The 19,849-nt window shown below is 49.9% G+C and overlaps 1 protein-coding gene across 9 annotated transcripts in view; it reads left to right on the top strand.

Moving 5' to 3' along the window:
* The window catches only part of LOC140415638 (phosphatase and actin regulator 4-like), a 372,692-nt gene that overhangs the window by 339,523 nt on the left and 13,320 nt on the right, over window positions 1–19,849 (top strand). For 8 of the 9 annotated variants that reach the window (XM_072501076.1, XM_072501075.1, XM_072501074.1 and 5 more), the window contains 3 exons: window positions 1,309–1,623; window positions 2,981–3,530; window positions 19,609–19,811. In XM_072501076.1, the coding sequence (XP_072357177.1) occupies window positions 1,309–1,623; window positions 2,981–3,530; window positions 19,609–19,811 (1,068 nt within the window). The remainder of the gene's footprint in view (window positions 1–1,308; window positions 1,624–2,980; window positions 3,531–19,608; window positions 19,812–19,849) is intronic. The other variant, XM_072501079.1, reaches the window with a different exon arrangement.

Here is a 19,849-nt window from a genome sequence, read left to right as displayed (position 1 = left end):
GTGACCTCAAGCTGTAAATGTTTGAATTTGAGTGATTGATCCACTGTTACTTTTATTCAAGTAACCTCAATACAGCCAAATACAATAGAATTGCAAATTGTATTTTAAGTACGGTACAGTGGCACAGTGGTTAGAACTGTTGCTTCACAGCCCCAGGGACCCGAGTTCGATTCCCGGTTTGGGTCACTGTCTGTGTGGAGTCTGCATGTTCATCCAGTATAATACAGTGTATATACTGCTGGTTTAGCTCAATTGGCTAGACAGCTGGTTCATGTTGCAGAGCGAGACCAGCAGCGCGGATTCAATTCCTGTACCTGCTGAGGTTATTCGTGAAGGCTGCCTTCTCTTTTTATAACATTTTTTTTAAGCATTTTGTTTTCCAATTAAGGGCAATTTAGTGTGGTCAATCCATCTACCTTGCACGTCTTTGGGTTGTGGGGATGAGACCTGCGCAGACATAGGGAGAATGTGCAAACTCCACACGGACAGTGACCCGGGGCCGGGATCGAATCTGGGCCCTCAACGCTATGAGGCAGCAGTGCTAACCACTGCACCACTGTGCTGCCCTGAAGGCCTGTCTTCTCAATCTTGGCCGTCGCTTGAGGTGTGGCGATCCTCAGGTTAAATCACTACCAGTCAGCACTTCCCCAAAGTCGCATGCAGACTATGGTCATCTGGGCCTGTGGTGCTGTGTTTTCTGCTGCCTAATAAATAACCACTTTTTAAAAAGTGGCATTGTCCACATAAGTGTTTAGTGAATTACTTTTTTTTGTCTCAGTCTAGTAATTTTGAGAGTTGAGAGGAGAGCCCCGGGTGGCACTTCTCCAGAAATATGTTTTCCAGTTTTTAATGAGGTCTTGCTGTTTTTATGAGTCAATCAATGCCCAAGTGCTTATTGTGTTTGTCGTTCTCTCCTATCATAGAATCATAGAATTTACAGAGCAGAAGGAGGCCATTCGGCCCATCGAGTCTGCACCGGCCCCTACAAAAAGCACGCCACTTAAGCCCACGTATCTACCCTATCCCCGTAACCCCCACTTAATATTTTTGGGACACTAAGGGCAATTTAGCATGGCCAATCCACCTAACCCACACATCTTTGGACTGTGGGAGGAAACCGGAGGAAACCCACGCAGACACGGGGAGAACGTGCAGACTCCGCACTGACAGTGATCCAACCGGGAATCGAACCTGGGACCCTGGAGCTGTGAAGCAACTGTGCTAACCAATAGGCTACCGTGCCATCTTTCCCAATCTTGTGCTTCCTCTGTCTAATGCATGTTTTCTGCAAATGTTGTTTTCTGGCAGAGTCTGCGGATAGACGTCCAATGTCAGGAATGGAAGCCATGCGTGATCAGAAACAAGCTTTACTTCCTCCTAAAAGGCCACTGTCAGCTCCTACTCTGGAAGCAGGCGAGGGGCAAGTGAAAGATCCTGCAGTCAACTTGAACACTGCCAAGGACATCTCTTCCATTATTTCCTGTTTCCCCACTTCCTGTTCCACCAATACCACTGACACTTTGGCCACAGCTGCATATACCACCACCACTACGATCACTGCTCCTGCCAAGCAACCCCCAATTCCACCTCCAAAGCCCAACCGGAATAGCAATCCTTTGTTTGGTAAGTCTCTATGTATCACTGCATGGCATGCTTTACAAAATAAACAACAGGTAGAATTTGACCTTGAAATGGAAAGCAATCTTAACCAAAAGATGTGCAGTGTAGATGGATTGGAACGCTAAATTGCCCCATAATGTATGTATAGCAGAGGTTCACCAGAATAATATTGGAGCTTGAAGGGTTGAATGAGAATAGGTGCATAAACTTAAAGTTAAACAACAAAGTGATTGAATTGTTTAAAATGATTCAGGGATTTGATGGGGTACATATAAAGACATTTGGGGGGGGGGGGGGATTTCCCGAGTGACCCCGCGATGTATTTTCTGGCGTCGAGAGGCTGGCATTGTTGGCTGGCGGTGGGATCTTCTGGTCCTGTCGCTGTCGATATTTTGCATTGAATACCGGGACACTCGTGGCAAGTGTGTGCCATCAACGAGACCGGATGATCTCGCCGACGATAACAGCCAAGAAAACCCCCCCCATTATTTTCTTTGGTGAGAGAATGCAGAACAAGAGAGTTTTAACTTCAAAATTAGACCTAGACCACTTAGAAATGAAACCACTTTTCCCCACAATGGTTCATTGAAATCTGGCAGTCGCTTCTCAAGAAGCTTGTGGATGTTTGGGATCAATTTAAATCTTCCAAGACTAAGATTGGTAAGTTTTTGTCAGGTAAAGGTATCTAGTGATGTAGAACAAAGGCAGGTAAATGGAATTGAGACACGGGTTAGTCATGATCTAATTGAATGGTTGACAGAGTTGAGGGATTAAATAGCTTATCACAATCGTTGTTCAGTGCCTGCACACAGTAAGGTTGATAAGTAGCAAATGCTTTTGAACTTGACCTTCCCCTGTTGTCCTGTGTCCATATATAGCAGCATTACTCACGCCTAAAAATCCTGATGCAGTATTACTAATTTGTTGCTCTTCTGATGTCATAAATCTTTTGTCTATATATATATATATATATATATATTTCCCATGTTAATGTAACAACCTGCGGCATGATGGTGCGGTTGAGTAAAAGTTAACTTGTGTTCTTCCAAGGCAGAGTCTTAAATGGAAAAGATTTAAGAAACGAATGTTCAACCTTATACTGAGCATGGTTTGTGCTCAAGTCATAATGCCATATTTAATATTTTCATGTATTGACCACAACTGCCTGCCATAGGATATTTTATTCTGTCCAGCTGACCATCGCTAAACTAGTGTCTTGCTATTCGTTTAGCAAATGGGGTCTCACAATGTCCTTATCGCATCGGGCTGAAGTTTATGTTACTAAGCAATGAATAGTGGTACAATTCTTAAAACGGGCAAGTTTCGGAAAGCTGACTCAATTTGCAAAATTGTGTTTCAGCGGAACTTAGTCACATCATGACCCCTGGCCTGGTTGTGCCAGGTAAGCATTCGCCACCGGGGTCTCACAGGAGGATTAGCTTCAACCCTCCTGTGGCTGAGCCAAACACTATCCAGAATGCATGTGAGAACAAGGAGAGACCGCAGTTGCCAATGCAAGTATCAACATCAGCACATGCACCTACGTCTTCGCCAGCATTGCCTTCACGTCCACCTTCTGCTCCAGAACCCGCTCCTCGACAGTCCCTCCCGCCAAGACCTCCAGTCAGAGTTACTCCCCCTGTATTGACATTCTGTCATGCTAGTGTGCAACATGAAAAAGAACCTGATCAACAGCCTCATCCTTCATCTGATGACTGTCCTGAGCTCCTTCCGACTCGCCAATCTCAAGTTCCTTTGCACATAATGATCCAGCAAGCGTTGTGTAGCCCTCGACCTGTCATCACTGCAGCTGATTGTTCAAATACGGCAAAGTCATTGCTTTTCGAGGCTGCCTTTGATGATGCTAATAAGACCCGGGCTTTGCAAGTCACCTTGGAGAAGTTAAAATGGTGAGTACTTGTGTAATTTTAAATGGCTGTTGTTTTAATTTTTTGCCTCTTAAGATAAGGAATTTGGGGCAATAGAACTCTCTCTTTCTCATGCACTCAGTGTCAATGTTCAAGTACACACAATTCGCATTTAATGAATATATCACTGTCCCAACCTAAGAAGATACTCTACAGCACTTCAATGACCCATTTCCACACCGGCCATTCTTTTTCCTCTGTGTGACTGCTAATTGGTGTCAAGTTAATGGCTGTCTTGTGCAGTGACCATCAGGAAATGGATGCTGGAGGCTCCTAGCTGACTAAAGAAGTATTTATATTTACACAAGTCTTTTCACATCCTAAGAGTGTCACAGGGTTGGCTTCACACCAACAAAACATCTAGTCATTGTTGTTATGGAGCAGCCACTTTGCACGCAGGAAGATCACACAAATAGCAGTGAAATTCATGTTCAACTAACCCTTTTACAGTATTATTTGTTGAGGAAGAAATGTTGACCAGGACTCCCTAATCTTCTTTGAATAGTGCCATTGATTCTTTTAATATGACCACCATTAAACATTAATCCCCCTGTGGTACACCCTGCATCTACATGTTATCTCCTTCCAAATCCGAATGTAAAGCGTGTTGCAAACAATAAAAAAATTTAAGAGTGCTTAGAATGTGGTCTGTATCATGTGAAATAGCTGAGGTGACGAGCAGAAATGTATTTAGGGAGAAGTTATAATGAGGGAGAGCAGGATAGAAGAATTAGTTGAAGAGGAGGCCGAAGAGGTTCACATAGAGCATAAACACAATGTGGACCAGTTATACCCAGTGACCTGTTTCTGTGCTGTACTTTCTATGTAATTACCCTTTCATTGCACTTGTACCCAAATTTTAGTGAACTTTGGTGTACCTTTAACCTCTGTTCATACAATTGTTTGTGTTTGGGTTGGGTGAGCTTTGTAAACTGACCTGAGTTTATCAGAATGTGGCAAATGGTGGAAACCTAGGTTAAGTTGAATGGTATGCCAGAAGTGCATGGCTGGACCTGGGTTGGAGTGAGAGAAAGTACTCTACAGTAAATGTTCATAGAATCGTAGAATTTACAATAAGAAGGAGGCCATTTGGCCCATTTGAGTCTGCACTGGCCCTTGGAAAGAGCACTCTACTTAAGCTCACACCTCCACCCGATCCCAGTAACCCCACCTAACATTTTTTTGGACACTAAGGGCAATTTAGCATGGCCAATACACCTAAACTGCACATCTTTGGACTTGTGAGAGGAAACCGGAGCACCTGGAGAAAACCCACGCAGACACGAGGTGAACAGGCAGACTCTGCACAGACAGACATCCCCTCTGATGTTCAGAAGGGAGGGTCAAAGCGCAGAAGAGTAATAGTAATAGGGGACTCTATAGTCAGGGGCACAGATAGGCGCTTCTGTGGATGTGAAAGAGACTCCAGGATGGTATGTTGCCTCCCTGGTGCCAGGGTCCAGGATGTCTCCGAACGGGTAGAGGGAATCCTGAAGGGGGAGGGCAAACAGGCAGAGGTCGTTGTACATATTGGTACTAACGACATAGGCAGGAAGGGGCATGAGGTCCTGCAGCAGGAGTTCAGGGAGCTAGGCAGAAAGTTAAAAGACAGGACCTCGAGGGTTGTAATCTCGGGATTACTCCCTGTGCCACGTGCCAGTGAGGCTAGAAATAGGAAGATAGAGCAGATAAACACGTGGCTAAACAGCTGGTGTAGGAGGGAGGGTTTCCATTATCTGGACTACTGGGAGCTCTTCCGGGGCAGATGTGACCTGAATAAGAAGGACGGGTTGCATCTAAACCGGAGAGGCATAAATATCCTGGCCGCGAGGTTTGCTAGTGTCACACGGGAGGGTTTAAACTAGTATGGCAGGGGGGTGGGCACGGGAGCAATAGGTCAGAAGGTGAGAGCATTGAGGGAGAACTAGGGAATAGGGACAGTGTGGCTCTGAGGCAGAGCAGACGGGGAGAAGTTGCTGAACACAGCGGGTCTGGTGGCCTGAAGTGCATATGTTTTAATGCAAGGAGCATTACGGGTAAGGCAGATGAACTTAGAGCTTGGATTACTACTTGGAACTATGATGTTGTTGCCATTACAGAGACCTGGTTGAGGGAAGGGCAGAATTGGCAGCTAAACGTTCCAGGATTTAGATGTTTCAGGCGGGATAGAGGGGGATGTAAAAGGGGAGGTGGAGTTGCGCTACTTGTTCGGGAGAATATCACAGCTACACTGCGAGAGGACACCTCAGAGGGCAGTGAGGCTATATGGGTAGAGATCAGGAATAAGAAGGGTGCAGTCACAATGTTGGGGGTATACTACAGGCCTCCCAACAGCCAGCGGGAGATAGAGGAGCAGATAGGTAGACAGATTTTGGAAAAGAGTAAAAACAACAGGGTTGTGGTGATGGGAGACTTCAACTTCCCCAATATTGACTGGGACTCACTTAGTGCCAGGGGCTTAGACGGGGCGGAGTTTGTAAGGAGCATCCAGGAGGGCTTCTTAAAACAATATGTAAACAGTCCAACTAGGGAAGGGGCGGTACTGGACCTGGTATTGGGGAATGAGCCCGGCCAGGTGGTAGATGTTTCAGTAGGGGAGCATTTTGGTAACAGTGACCACAATTCAGTAAGTTTTAAAGTACTGGTGGACAAGGATAAGAGTGGTCCGAGGATGAATGTGCTAAATTGGGGGAAGGCTAATTATAACAATATTAGGCGGGAACTGAAGAACATAGATTGGGGGCGGATGTTTGAGGGCAAATCAACATCTGACATGTGGGAGGCTTTCAAGTGTCAGTTGAAAGGAATACAGGACCGGCATGTTCCTGTGAGGAAGAAAGATAAATACGGCAATTTTCGGGAACCTTGGATGACGAGTGATATTGTAGGCCTCGTCAAAAAGAAAAAGGAGGCATTTGTCAGGGCTAAAAGGCTGGGAACAGACGAAGCCTGTGTGGCATATAAGGAAAGTAGGAAGGAACTTAAGCAAGGAGTCAGGAGGGCTAGAAGGGGTCACGAAAAGTCATTGGCAAATAGGGTTAAGGAAAATCCCAAGGCTTTTTACACGTACATAAAAAGCAAGAGGGTAGCCAGGGAAAGGGTTGGCCCACTGAAGGATAGGCAAGGGAATCTATGTGTGGAGCCAGAGGAAATGGGCGAGGTGCTAAATGAATACTTTGCATCAGCATTCACCAAAGAGAAGGAATTGGTAGATGTTGAGTCTGGAGAAGGGGGTGTAGATAGCCTGGGTCACATTGTGATCCAAAAAGACGAGGTGTTGGGTGTCTTAAAAAATATTAAGGTAGATAAGTCCCCAGGGCCTGATGGGATCTACCCCAGAATACTGAAGGAGGCTGGAGAGGAAATTGCTGAGGCCTTGACAGAAATCTTTGGATCCTCGCTGTCTTCAGGGGATGTCCCGGAGGACTGGAGCATAGCCAATGTTGTTCCTCTGTTTAAGAAGGGTAGCAAGGATAATCCCGGGAACTACAGGCCGGTGAGCCTTACTTCAGTGGTAGGGAAATTACTGGAGAGAATTCTTAGAGACAGGATCTACTCCCATTTGGAAGCAAATGGACGTATTAGTGAGAGGCAACACGGTTTTGTGAAGGGGAGGTCGTGTCTCACTAACTTGATAGAGTTTTTTGAGGAGGTCACTAAGATGATTGATGCAGGTAGGGCAGTAGATGTTGTCTATATGGACTTCAGTAAGGCCTTTGACAAGGTCCCTCATGGTAGACTAGTACAAAAGGTGAAGTCACACGGGATCAGGGGTGAACTGGCAAGGTGGATACAGAACTGGCTAGGCCATAGAAGGCAGAGGGTAGCAATGGAGGGATGCTTTTCTAATTGGAGGGCTGTGACCAGTGGTGTTCCACAGGGATCAGTGCTGGGACCTTTGCTGTTTGTAGTATATATAAATGATTTGGAGGAAAATGTAACTGGTCTGATTAGTAAGTTTGCAGACGACACAAAGGTTGGTGGAATTGCGGTTAGCGATGAGGACTGTCTGAGGATACAGCAGGATTTAGATTGTCTGGAGACTTGGGCGGAGAGATGGCAGATGGAGTTTAATCCGGACAAATGTGAGGTAATGCATTTTGGAAGGCCTAATGCAGGTAGGGAATATACAGTGAATGGTAGAACCCTCAAGAGTATTGAAAGTCAAAGAGATCTAGCAGTACAGGTCCACAGGTCATTGAAAGGGGCAACACAGGTGGAGAAGGTAGTCAAGAAGGCATACGGCATGCTTGCCTTCATTGGCCGGGGCATTGAGTATAAGAATTGGCAAGTCATGTTGCAGCTGTATAGAACCTTAGTTAGGCCACACTTGGAGTATAGTGTTCAATTCTGGTCGCCACACTACCAGAAGGATGTGGAGGCTTTAGAGAGGGTGCAGAAGAGATTTACCAGAATGTTGCCTGGTATGGAGGGCATAAGCTATGAGGAGCGATTGAATAAACTCGTTTTTTGTTCTCACTGGAACGACGGAGGTTGAGGGGCGACCTGATAGAGGTATACAAAATTATGAGGGGCATAGACAGAGTGGATAGTCAGAGGCTTTTCCCCAGGGTAGAGGGGTCAATTACTAGGGGGCATAGGTTTAAGGTGAGAGGGGCAAGGTTTAGAGTAGATGTACGAGGCAAGTTTTTTACGCAGAGGGTAGTGGGTACCTGGAATTCGCTACCGGAGGAGGTAGTGGAAGCAGGGACATTTAAGGGGCATCTTGACAAATATATGAATAGGATGGGACTAGAAGGATACGGACCCAGGAAGTGTAGAAGATTGTAGTTTAGTCGGGCAGTATGGTCGGCACGGGCTTGGAGGGCCGAAGGGCCTGTTCCTGTGCTGTACATTTCTTTGTTCTTTGTTCTTTGACAGTGCCCCAAGCCGGGAATCGAACCTGGGACCCTGAAGCTGTGAAGCAACTGTGCTAATCACTGTGTTATAGAAGTTTAAAAGTCTGCAGAGGTGACAGCTGTGCTTGTGGATGTGGTTGAGCCTGTACAAATGATGATTGGCAGAAGAAATGTCTTTGGGATTCAGCCATGTGAGCATCCTGAACTCCATTGATTGGATAACATTTTAGAGGGAACCCACATGGATTTCACGAATCCGAATTCCATAAGATATATTTAATTCACTTCTAATTTTTGACCAACTTGAGTGGGGGTCTCTTAAAAATAACAGAATTCTGATTCCCATGGACATTCAAAGCTACCTTCGACCCTGTACATTTTTATACCTTTCTGTTTTCATTTCTAATTCATGGTTTGAGTCGGTTTACTTGCAAAATGTTCTCAGTTTAATTTCTCCCACCACAGAGAAGGCATTGTCTCCATTCTAGCGTATCAATGCCTGATTGTCATTCACCCTCGAGTCCCCCATTAAAGTGGCAGTATTTATAGGCAAGCCTAGATGGTAAGAGGCTGATTGACCCGGATGGTGTGGGACCTCAGCCTTGCCAGATTTTTTTCTTCTCCGGATGTGGAATGTTTGTGCAGGGAGTGCTGAATGATGTTTAGGAATGAGAGTCTTGGCTGGTTGTCTCCTCCCTAAGTTAGGGGTTGTCTGGTGACTGCTTTTCATTACCTGCTGCTGCACCTACTAAGGCCAGCTCACACAGCATGAAAAATAGTTGCTATTGGTTTTCTCCATTTTCTCTTCCCTTACTAACTCATCCAAGGATGTGATTCAGTGGATCATGCTGGTTGTCCTTATCTGTGTGTAAGCTTTGACGGACTATATGCTTGTGTCGCCAGAACTAGTCTGAGCCATTAGCCATCGCCAAATGATTAGCCTAGGCTTCTGGATTACTTGTTCTGTGTTAACACAATGCTGCCATCTTTGACAGAGAATAGTTAAGAACCAACCACATTAGTGTGGACTTGGAGCCACAAGTAGACTAGACTAAATAACAATGTCAGACTCGCTTCTCAAAAGGTGAACCGGCTAGATACAACAATCAATGATAGTTTCATGGTCGCCATTATGGAGACTAGCTTTAAATTCTAGGTTGAACAGTTAACTTTACATTCAGGCCCAGAGCCTCTAGGGCCATTTGCACAGTCTGTAGAACAGCCCCGACTAAAATCTGTCCGCCCAACTTAAGTATGAACTGGAAATAAAAGTGGGAAGGAATGCGGGAAATACTCATAAGGTCAGTCAGTATCTGTGGAGAGAGAAACAAAGCTTGGACCTTGTGATCGGAGCATTTTCATAGTACAACCTTTAAGAGTCGAGACAGCAGAGAAGGGATCCCGTTAGCTCATTCTTCCTGCATTAGATGTCTGATGGACATATACACTTGTTGCATTTCCTTCTCCTTTACCCATATCCTTTAAAAAATATACTAAAAATTAATTTGTATTTTGTGTTCTGTTCCTTTCATTGTTCTGGGCAGGGCATTCTCTTTTTTTTTTCTAAAAATAATTGTTATGAAAGGTTTTCATAAAATATCAATAACAAAATGAGAAAGAAAAAAGAACCCAACAGGGTTAAGTACAAAATACAATCTAAAAAAGCAACCCCCCAAACCCCTCCCCCCCCGTACCTAAATAATAAATTAACATTAACACCCCGACTTAACACAACAGGTGTGTACACCCCCTCAGACCCTTCCAGTGTAAATAACATAAACAAAAATAAAGTAAACCCCACCCCCCGAGCTGCTGCTGCCATTGACCAATGTCTATCGTTCTGCCAGAAAGTCTAAGAACGGCTGCCACCGCCTAAAGAACCGACCCTCTCAAGGCGAATTTCACCCCCTCCAATTTAATGAACCCTGCCATATCGCTGATCCAGGATTCCACGCTTGGGGGCCTCGCATCTTTCCATTGAAGGAGAATCCTTCGCCGGGCTACCAGGGACGCAAAGGCCAGAATTCCGGCCTCTCTCGCCTCCTGCACTCCTGGCTCCTCTGCCACCCCAAATATTGCGAGCCCCCAGTCTGGTCTGACCCTGGATCCTACCACCCTCGACACCGTCCTCGCTACGCCCTTCCAAAATTCCTCCAGCGCTGGGCATGCCCAGAACATATGGGTGTGATTTGCTGGGCTCCCTGAGCACCTAACACCTGCCCTCGCCCCCAAAGAACCTGCTCATCCTTGTTCCGGTCATGTGTGCCCTGTGCAGAACATTAAACTGTATGAGGCTGAGCCTCGCGCACGAAGAGGAAGAATTCACCCTCCCTAGGGCATCTGCTCACGTCCCCTCTTCGATCTCCTCTCACAGCTCCTCCTCCCACTTACCTTTCGACTCCACCACCGAGGCCTCCTCCTCCTCCTGCATCACCTGGTAAGTTTCCAAGATCTTCCCCACTCCCACCCACCCCCCCGATAGCACCCTGTCCTGTACTGTGTGGGGCAGTAGCCGCGGGAATTCCACCACCTGCCGTCTGGCAAACGCCCTTACCTGTAAGTACCTGAAGGTGTTCCCCGAGGGGGAGCCCGTACTTCTCCTCCAGCTCACCCAAGCTCGCGAACTTCCCGTCCACAAACAGGTCCCCCAACTTTCGTATCCCTGCCCTGTGCCACCCCGAAAACCCTCCACCTGTTCTTCCTGGGGCGAACCGATGGTTACCCCGTAATGGGGTCCACGCCAAGGCCCCACCTTCCCCCCCCCCCCCTATGCCGCCTCCACTGCCCCAAAATTTTGAGGGCCGCCACCACCACCGGGCTCGTGGTATACCTCCTTGGAGGGAGCGGCAGTGGCGCCGTTGCCAGCGCCCCCAGACTCGTACCCACACAGGATGCCGTCTCCAGCCTCTTCCATGCAGCCCCCTCCCCCTCCATCACCCACTTGCGCACCATCGTCGCATTGGCGGCCCAGTAGTACCCACAGAGGTTGGGCACCCACAGAGAGTGCCAGCCCCCCCCCCCCCCCCCATCTCTACTCCGCTCCAGGAACACCCTTCTCACCCTCGGAGTCCCTCGCGCCAACACAAACCCCATTATACTCCTGTTAACCCGCCTGTAAAAAGCCTTCGGGATAAACACGGGGAGGCACTGGAACAGGAACAAAAACCTTGGGAGCACCGTCATTTTGATTGACTGCACCCTACCCGCCAAGGACAGCGGCAACGTGGCCCACCTCTTGAACTCCTCCTCCATTTGCTCCACCAGCCTTGTAAAGTTAAGCCTATGCAGGGCCCCCAGCTCCTGGCCACCTGGACCCCCACATACCTGAAGCTCCTCTCCGCCCTTTTTAGTGGGAGCTCACCAATCCCTCTCTCCTGGTCCCCTAGCTGAACTACGAACAGCTCGCTCTTCCCCATATTGAGCTTGTACCCTGAAAAGTCCCCGAATTCCCTAAGGATCCTCATTACCTCTGGCATTCCTCCCACTGGGTCCGCCACATACAGCAGCAGGTCGTCCACATAAAGCGATACCCTATGCTCCTCCCCACACCACACCAACCCCCTCCAGTTCCTCGACTCTCTCAGTGCCATAGCCAGGGGTTCAATCACCAGTGCGAAGAGCAGGGGGTACAGGGGACACCCCTGTCTCGTCCCTCAGTGCAACCGAAAGTACTCGGACCTCCTATTTGTGGCCACACTCTCCATCGGGATCTGATACAACAGCCTAACCCACCTGACAAACCCCTCCCCAAACCCGAACCTCTTCAGCATCTCCCACAGGTACCCCCACTCTACCCTAGCGAAGGCTTTCTCAGCGTCCATCGCCACCACTATCTCCGCCTCCCCCTCCCTCGCCGGCATCATGATAACGTTCAAAAGCCTCCGCACATTCGCGTTCAACTATCTCCCCTTCACAAACCCCGTCTGGTCTTCATGGATGATCTGCGCACACAATCCTCAATCCTCGTGGCTAAGACCTTCGCCAGCACCTACATTTAGCAAGGAAATCGGTCTGTAAGACCCACATTGCAGGGGATCCTTGTCCCGCTTCAGGATCAAGGAGATCAGTGCCCGGGACATCGTCGGGGGTAAAGCCCCCCCTCCTTTGCCTCATTAAAGGTCCTAACTAACAGCGGGCCCAACATGTCCAAATATTGTTTATAGAACTCGACCGGGAAACCGTCCGGCCCCAGTGCGTTCCCCACCTGCATGCTTCCTATCCCTTTGATCAGCTCCTCCAGCCCAATCGGGGCCCCCAGTCCCGCCACCAGTCCCTCTTCCACCTTTGGAAACCTCAATTGGTCCAGGAAACAGCCTATCCCTCCCCCCCTCCCCTTGGGGGCTCGGATCGGTACAATTCCTCGTAGAAGTCCCTGAAGACCCCATTGACGCCAACCCCACTCCGCACCACGTTCCCTCCCCTGTCCTTAACTCCCCCGATCTCCCTAGCTGCATCCCACTTCCGAAGCTGATGCGCCAGCATCCGGCTTGCCTTTTCCCCATACTCGTAGACTGTCCCCTGGGCCTTCCTCCACTGCACCTCTGCCTTCCTGGTGGTCACCAGGTCGAATTCGGCCTGGAGGCTGCGCCTCTTCCTCAACAATCCTTCCTCAGGCTCTTCCGCATACCTCCTGTCTACCCTCACCATCTCCCCCACCAGCCTCTCCCTCTCCCTCCGCTCCTTGTGGGCCCTAATGGAGATCAGCTCTCCCCTCACCACCGCCTTCAGTGCCTCCCATACCATCCCCACTCGGACCTCCCCGTTGTCATTGGTCTCCAAGTACCTCTCTATACTTCCTTGGACCCGCTCGCTCACCTCCTCGTCTGCCAACAGCCCCACCTCCAAGCGCCACAGCGGGCGCTGGTCCCTCTCCTCCCCCATCTCCACGTCCACCCAATGCGGGGCGTGGTCCGAAATGGCTATTGCCGAATACTCGGTATCCTCTACTCTCGCTATCAGCGCCCTACTCAAAATGAAAAAGTCGATTCGCGAATAAGCCTTATGGACATGTGAGAAGAATGAAAATTCCGTAGCCCCCGGCCTTGCAAATCTCCAAGCGTCCACCCCTCCCATTTGGTCCATAAATCCCCTCAACACTCTAGCCACCGCCGGCTTCCTACCTGTCCGAGACCTGGAGCGATCCAGTGCCGGATCCAACAACATGTTAAAGTCTCCCCCCCCTTATCAGGCCCCCCACTTCCAAGTCTGGGATCCGACCCAACATACGCCGCATAAAACTTGCATCGTCCCAGTTCGGAGCATACACATTGACCAGTACCACCCTCTCTCCCTGCAACTTACCACTTACCATTATGCACCTACCGCCATTATCTGCCACAATGCTCGACGCCTCGAATGACACTTTCTTTCCCACCAAGATCGCCACTCCCTCAATGTTTGGCACCTAGCCCCGAGTGAAACACCTGACCTACCCAGTCTTACCTGGTCTGCCACCTTCAGGTGTGTCTCCTGGAGCATAACCATGTCCGCCTTGAGCCCCTTCAGGTGCGCGAACACGCGGGCCCGCTTAACCGGCCCATTCAGTCCCCTTACATTCCAGGTTATCAACCGGATCAGGGGGCTACCCGCCCCCCCTCCCCCGCCGACTAGCCGTGACCCCTCCTCGGCCAGCCACGTGCCCGCAACCCACACACGGCCCGTTCCCCAGAGCGCACGCCCCACTCACTCCAGCTCCCCCTTGACCTTAGCAACAGCAACTCGATTTCCCCCACCCCCTCCCCGGCTCGGACCCATCCTAGCTGGTTTACTCCCCCCATTGCACTTCCGCAAGTCTGCTGACCCCGGCCGCTCCCGCCTCCCCTTCGACTCCTCCCATTGTGTGGCACAGCCTCCTCTCCCGCTCCCCATCCACAGGCTCTCCCCTTCCCCCCTCCATTCTAAGCACGGGAAACAATCCTTGCTTCTCCCCCCCCCGGTCTTTGGCACGGGAAAAAAGCCCGCGCTGGCCCCCCCCCCCCCCCCCCCCCCTCCAGTCTTTGGCACGGGAAAAAAGCCCGCGCTCTCCACCTACCAGGCCCCGCCACCAACCAAAACTGTGCCCAACCCGCCCCATCCACCCTCCCCAACCCGAAAGAGAAAAACACAGAGAAAAAGAAACCCAAAACAATGCAAAAGCCCCCCCACCCCGAACCAAAAATAGGCATAACATATCCCCCGCAGTCCCCAATCGCCCATCCCGACCCTCAGTCTGTGTCCAGCTTCTCGGCCTGAACAAAGGCCCACGCCTCAGCCGGATACTCAAAATAATGGTGCCGTTCCTTGTAGGTAACCCACAGTCACGCCGGCTGCAACATGCCAAACTTCACCCCCTTCCTGTGCAGCACCGCCTTCGCTCGATTGTACCCGGCCCTCCTCTTCGACACCTCCGCACTCCAGTCCTGGTATATCCGAAGCTCCGCGTTCTTCCACCTGCTGCTCCTCTCCTTCTTGGCCCACCTGAGCACACACTCCCGATCGACGAACCGATGGAACCGCACCAGCACCGCCCGCGGAGGCCTATTAGCCTTGGGCCTCCTCGCCAACACTCTATGGGCCCCTTCCAGCTCCAAGGGCCCCTGGAAGGACCCCGCTCCCATCAGTGAGTTCAACATGGTGACCACATAGGCCCCACGTCCAGCCCCTCCAGGAGGCCCAGAATCCGCAGATTCTTCCGCCTCGACCGATTCTCCATCTCCTCGAACCGCTCCTGCCATTTCTTGTGGAGCGCCTCGTGCGCTTCCACCTTTACCGCCAGGCCTCGTTGTCGGAGACCTTTGGTCGAGCCTCTCGGATCGCCACCCCCTGGGTCGTCTGTGTCTCCAGCAGCTTATCAATAGAAGCCTTCATCGGCTCTAGCAGGTCCATTTTAATCTCTCTGAGGCAGCGCTGGATACCCTCCTGTTGCTCCTCCACCCACTGCCTCCACGCTGCCTGGTCTCCGCCCGCTGCCATTTTGTCCTCCTTCCCTCCCTTCTTCTGGTCCACCACCACCTTTTTTGTCGCCCGGCTCCTAGTTAAAGCCATATTCTGACGGGGAGCTATTACTAACTCCTTCCCACACTGGGAAACGTCGAAAAAGTGCCTTTGGAGCCCTGAAAAGAGCCCAAAAGTCCGTTTTTGCGGGAGCCGCCAAATGTGCGACTTATCTCCGCATAGCCGCAACCGGAAGTCTTGAGAAGGAATCCTTTTGGCAGTGTTTGCTTCACCAATCTGCCCCAAAAAGTCTGTGGAAACTCCTGAAAAAAGTCTGAGAGTCCGTTCCAGACGGGAGCTGCCGAATGCGCGACCTACTCCTCCATGGCCGCCACTGGAAGCCTCGTCCCCGCTTCTTCAATGACCTTGGTAGATCTTTTCACAGTTGTTCCCTCTGCTGCTAGAATTCACCTTTAATAAAGGCCCTCAAGTCAGCTTGCAGCCTCTAAGCTTGCCCTTCCCCCGCCTGCATGCTGGAAGAGGCTTTGTTTATCCTGCAGTTAAAGCCAAATCTTTTACAGTTTCTGCCGGGTCTGGTAACCAACAGACATACCATTCCTGGGGGACACTGTCGGGGGAATGTTGCAGTCTTCTTCCCACACCGGGAAATGTCAAACAAATGCCGTGGGGGCCCTGTAAAGAGCCCAAAAGTCCGTTCCAAGCGGGAGCTACCGAACATGCGACCTAGCTCTGCATAGCCGCACCCGGAAGCTTCGGCAGGGCATTTTCTAACGGTCATCTGTATTTTTTTTAAAGTCTCTTAATCCATTCATTCTAAGGGAGACAATTTTAAAGTGATGTCCCTCCGTTACCAGCTCATTGAACATTGGAAGTGGTTTTACCCTGACTATGTTAGCAAAATGCACAATTTTGAGCACCCCTCATCTTAACTCACTCTGTTTCATTGACAAAAGTCACACTTTCTCTCGTTTGCTCTCTCACCCATACTATAACGGTAACACAATGGTTAGCACTGTTGCTTCACAGCACCAGGGACCTGGATTCAATTCCCAGCTTGGGTCACTGTCTGTGTGAAGTCTACACGTTCTCCCTGTGTTTGTGTGGGTTTTCTCCGGGTGCTCCGTTCCTACCACAAGTCCTGAAAGACGTGCTTTTTAGATGAATTGGACATTCTGAATTCTCCCTCTGTGTACCCAAACAGGTGCCGGAATGTGGTGACTAGAGGCTTTTCACAGTAACTTCATTGCAGTGTTAATGTAAGCCTACTTGTGACACTAAAGATTATTATTATTACTTGGTGAATCTCCTCTTACTCCATCCTAAACTCTCTGATCCATCCTAAAGTATGCTGAACAAAACTGAATGCAATATTTTAACTGCAGCTTAAGCAACAGCTTGTAGAAATTCAACATGCCTGTTTGCTTATGTGCTTCATAACTTCTGCTTATTAGATCTAACAGCGTTATCAACTTATCCTTCCACTTTAAACTCATTGGCCTTACTACTCTTAGAATAATTCTGCATAGAAAGGGGACATTAGACCTACTGTACCTGTTGAAAGAGTTATCCAATTAATCCCTCTCCCCTGCTCTTTACTCAGCCCTGCAAATTTCTGCTTTATTGGGAATGATCAATTCCCATTTCAAAGTTACTATTGAATCTGCTTTCCTTACCCTTTCAGGCAGTGCATTCCAGGTCATCGTAATTCGCTGCATTAAGAAGTTCTCAACACACCTCTGATTCTTTTGCAAAGTATCTTAAATCTGTGTCCTCTTGTTATTGATCCTCCTGAATTAATAGTCTCTCCCTATCATATCCAGCATATCAAAATTCCTCGTAATTCTTTTCTTTTAAAGTTTCACAATTTATTGTAGTCTCACAAGATATTCTTGATCCCAAGATGGATTTTGTCATATTTCTCTGTTACATTTCATCTGATTTATTTCTCTCTCTGTCTCTTTCTCTGTCTCTCTCTCTCTCTGCCTGTCTCTCTCTGCCTGTCTCTCTCTGCCTGTCTCTCTCTGCCTGTCTCTCTCTGCCTGTCTCTCTCTGCCTGTCTCTCTCTGCCTGTCTCTCTCTGCCTGTCTCTCTCTGCCTGTCTCTCTCTGCCTGTCTCTCTCTGCCTGTCTCTCTCTGCCTGTCTCTCTCTGCCTGTCTCTCTCTGCCTGTCTCTCTCTGCCTGTCTCTCTCTGCCTGTCTCTCTCTGCCTGTCTCTCTCTGCCTGTCTCTCTCTGCCTGTCTCTCTCTGCCTGTCTCTCTCTGCCTGTCTCTCTCTGCCTGTCTCTCTCTGCCTGTCTCTCTCTGCCTGTCTCTCTCTGCCTGTCTCTCTCTGCCTGTCTCTCTCTGCCTGTCTCTCTCTGCCTGTCTCTCTCTGCCTGTCTCTCTCTGCCTGTCTCTCTCTGCCTGTCTCTCTCTGCCTGTCTCTCTCTGCCTGTCTCTCTCTGCCTGTCTCTCTCTGCCTGTCTCTCTCTGCCTGTCTCTCTCTGCCTGTCTCTCTCTGCCTGTCTCTCTCTGCCTGTCTCTCTCTGCCTGTCTCTCTCTGCCTGTCTCTCTCTGCCTGTCTCTCTCTGCCTGTCTCTCTCTGCCTGTCTCTCTCTGCCTGTCTCTCTCTGCCTGTCTCTCTCTGCCTGTCTCTCTCTGCCTGTCTCTCTCTGCCTGTCTCTCTCTGCCTGTCTCTCTCTGCCTGTCTCTCTCTGCCTGTCTCTCTCTGCCTGTCTCTCTCTGCCTGTCTCTCTCTGCCTGTCTCTCTCTGCCTGTCTCTCTCTGCCTGTCTCTCTCTGCCTGTCTCTCTCTGCCTGTCTCTCTCTGCCTGTCTCTCTCTGCCTGTCTCTCTCTGCCTGTCTCTCTCTGCCTGTCTCTCTCTGCCTGTCTCTCTCTGCCTGTCTCTCTCTGCCTGTCTCTCTCTGCCTGTCTCTCTCTGCCTGTCTCTCTCTGCCTGTCTCTCTCTGCCTGTCTCTCTCTGCCTGTCTCTCTCTGCCTGTCTCTCTCTGCCTGTCTCTCTCTGCCTGTCTCTCTCTGCCTGTCTCTCTCTGCCTGTCTCTCTCTGCCTGTCTCTCTCTGCCTGTCTCTCTCTGCCTGTCTCTCTCTGCCTGTCTCTCTCTGCCTGTCTCTCTCTGCCTGTCTCTCTCTGCCTGTCTCTCTCTGCCTGTCTCTCTCTGCCTGTCTCTCTCTGCCTGTCTCTCTCTGCCTGTCTCTCTCTGCCTGTCTCTCTCTGCCTGTCTCTCTCTGCCTGTCTCTCTCTGCCTGTCTCTCTCTGCCTGTCTCTCTCTGCCTGTCTCTCTCTGCCTGTCTCTCTCTGCCTGTCTCTCTCTGCCTGTCTCTCTCTGCCTGTCTCTCTCTGCCTGTCTCTCTCTGCCTGTCTCTCTCTGCCTGTCTCTCTCTGCCTGTCTCTCTCTGCCTGTCTCTCTCTGCCTGTCTCTCTCTGCCTGTCTCTCTCTGCCTGTCTCTCTCTGCCTGTCTCTCTCTGCCTGTCTCTCTCTGCCTGTCTCTCTCTGCCTGTCTCTCTCTGCCTGTCTCTCTCTGCCTGTCTCTCTCTGCCTGTCTCTCTCTGCCTGTCTCTCTCTGCCTGTCTCTCTCTGCCTGTCTCTCTCTGCCTGTCTCTCTCTGCCTGTCTCTCTCTGCCTGTCTCTCTCTGCCTGTCTCTCTCTGCCTGTCTCTCTCTGCCTGTCTCTCTCTGCCTGTCTCTCTCTGCCTGTCTCTCTCTGCCTGTCTCTCTCTGCCTGTCTCTCTCTGCCTGTCTCTCTCTGCCTGTCTCTCTCTGCCTGTCTCTCTCTGCCTGTCTCTCTCTGCCTGTCTCTCTCTGCCTGTCTCTCTCTGCCTGTCTCTCTCTGCCTGTCTCTCTCTGCCTGTCTCTCTCTGCCTGTCTCTCTCTGCCTGTCTCTCTCTGCCTGTCTCTCTCTGCCTGTCTCTCTCTGCCTGTCTCTCTCTGCCTGTCTCTCTCTGCCTGTCTCTCTCTGCCTGTCTCTCTCTGCCTGTCTCTCTCTGCCTGTCTCTCTCTGCCTGTCTCTCTCTGCCTGTCTCTCTCTGCCTGTCTCTCTCTGCCTGTCTCTCTCTGCCTGTCTCTCTCTCTCTGGGCTCACCCGCAGTTAACCATGTTCATTATTCTTGGAAGAAAACCAAAATGCTAGAAGTACTCTGGTTTGCTTTTGTTCAATATTGCATTGCCTGTGCACTTTAGTATTGTGCAGAATGTAACGTTTCCCACAGATAGGCTTTGCTGGTACTTTCATTAAATAAGTAACCCCAATTCATATAACCTGATTACCTAGCCCCTCTGATGATGAGAACACTGAGGAGGAGGAAGAAGAGGAGGAACAAAGGCCCGAGAACCACGGTTACCCAGAACTAGTTCCATCAGTTGTCATCATTCCAGAACTCGTGAGGCAGGATGAAGACGTGAGCGACTCCGATGACGATGGTCCAGTACTATACAAGGATGACTACGATGAGGATGAGGAAGATGATCAACCCAGTATGTGTTTATATTCATTAACTTAAAATATGTGCACC

The sequence above is a fragment of the Scyliorhinus torazame genome, chromosome 1 (genome assembly GCF_047496885.1).
Source record: "Scyliorhinus torazame isolate Kashiwa2021f chromosome 1, sScyTor2.1, whole genome shotgun sequence".
Lineage (NCBI taxonomy): Eukaryota > Metazoa > Chordata > Chondrichthyes > Carcharhiniformes > Scyliorhinidae > Scyliorhinus > Scyliorhinus torazame.
The sequence above is the reverse complement of the archived record's forward strand: the minus strand, read 5'-3'. Positions and strand labels throughout refer to the sequence as shown.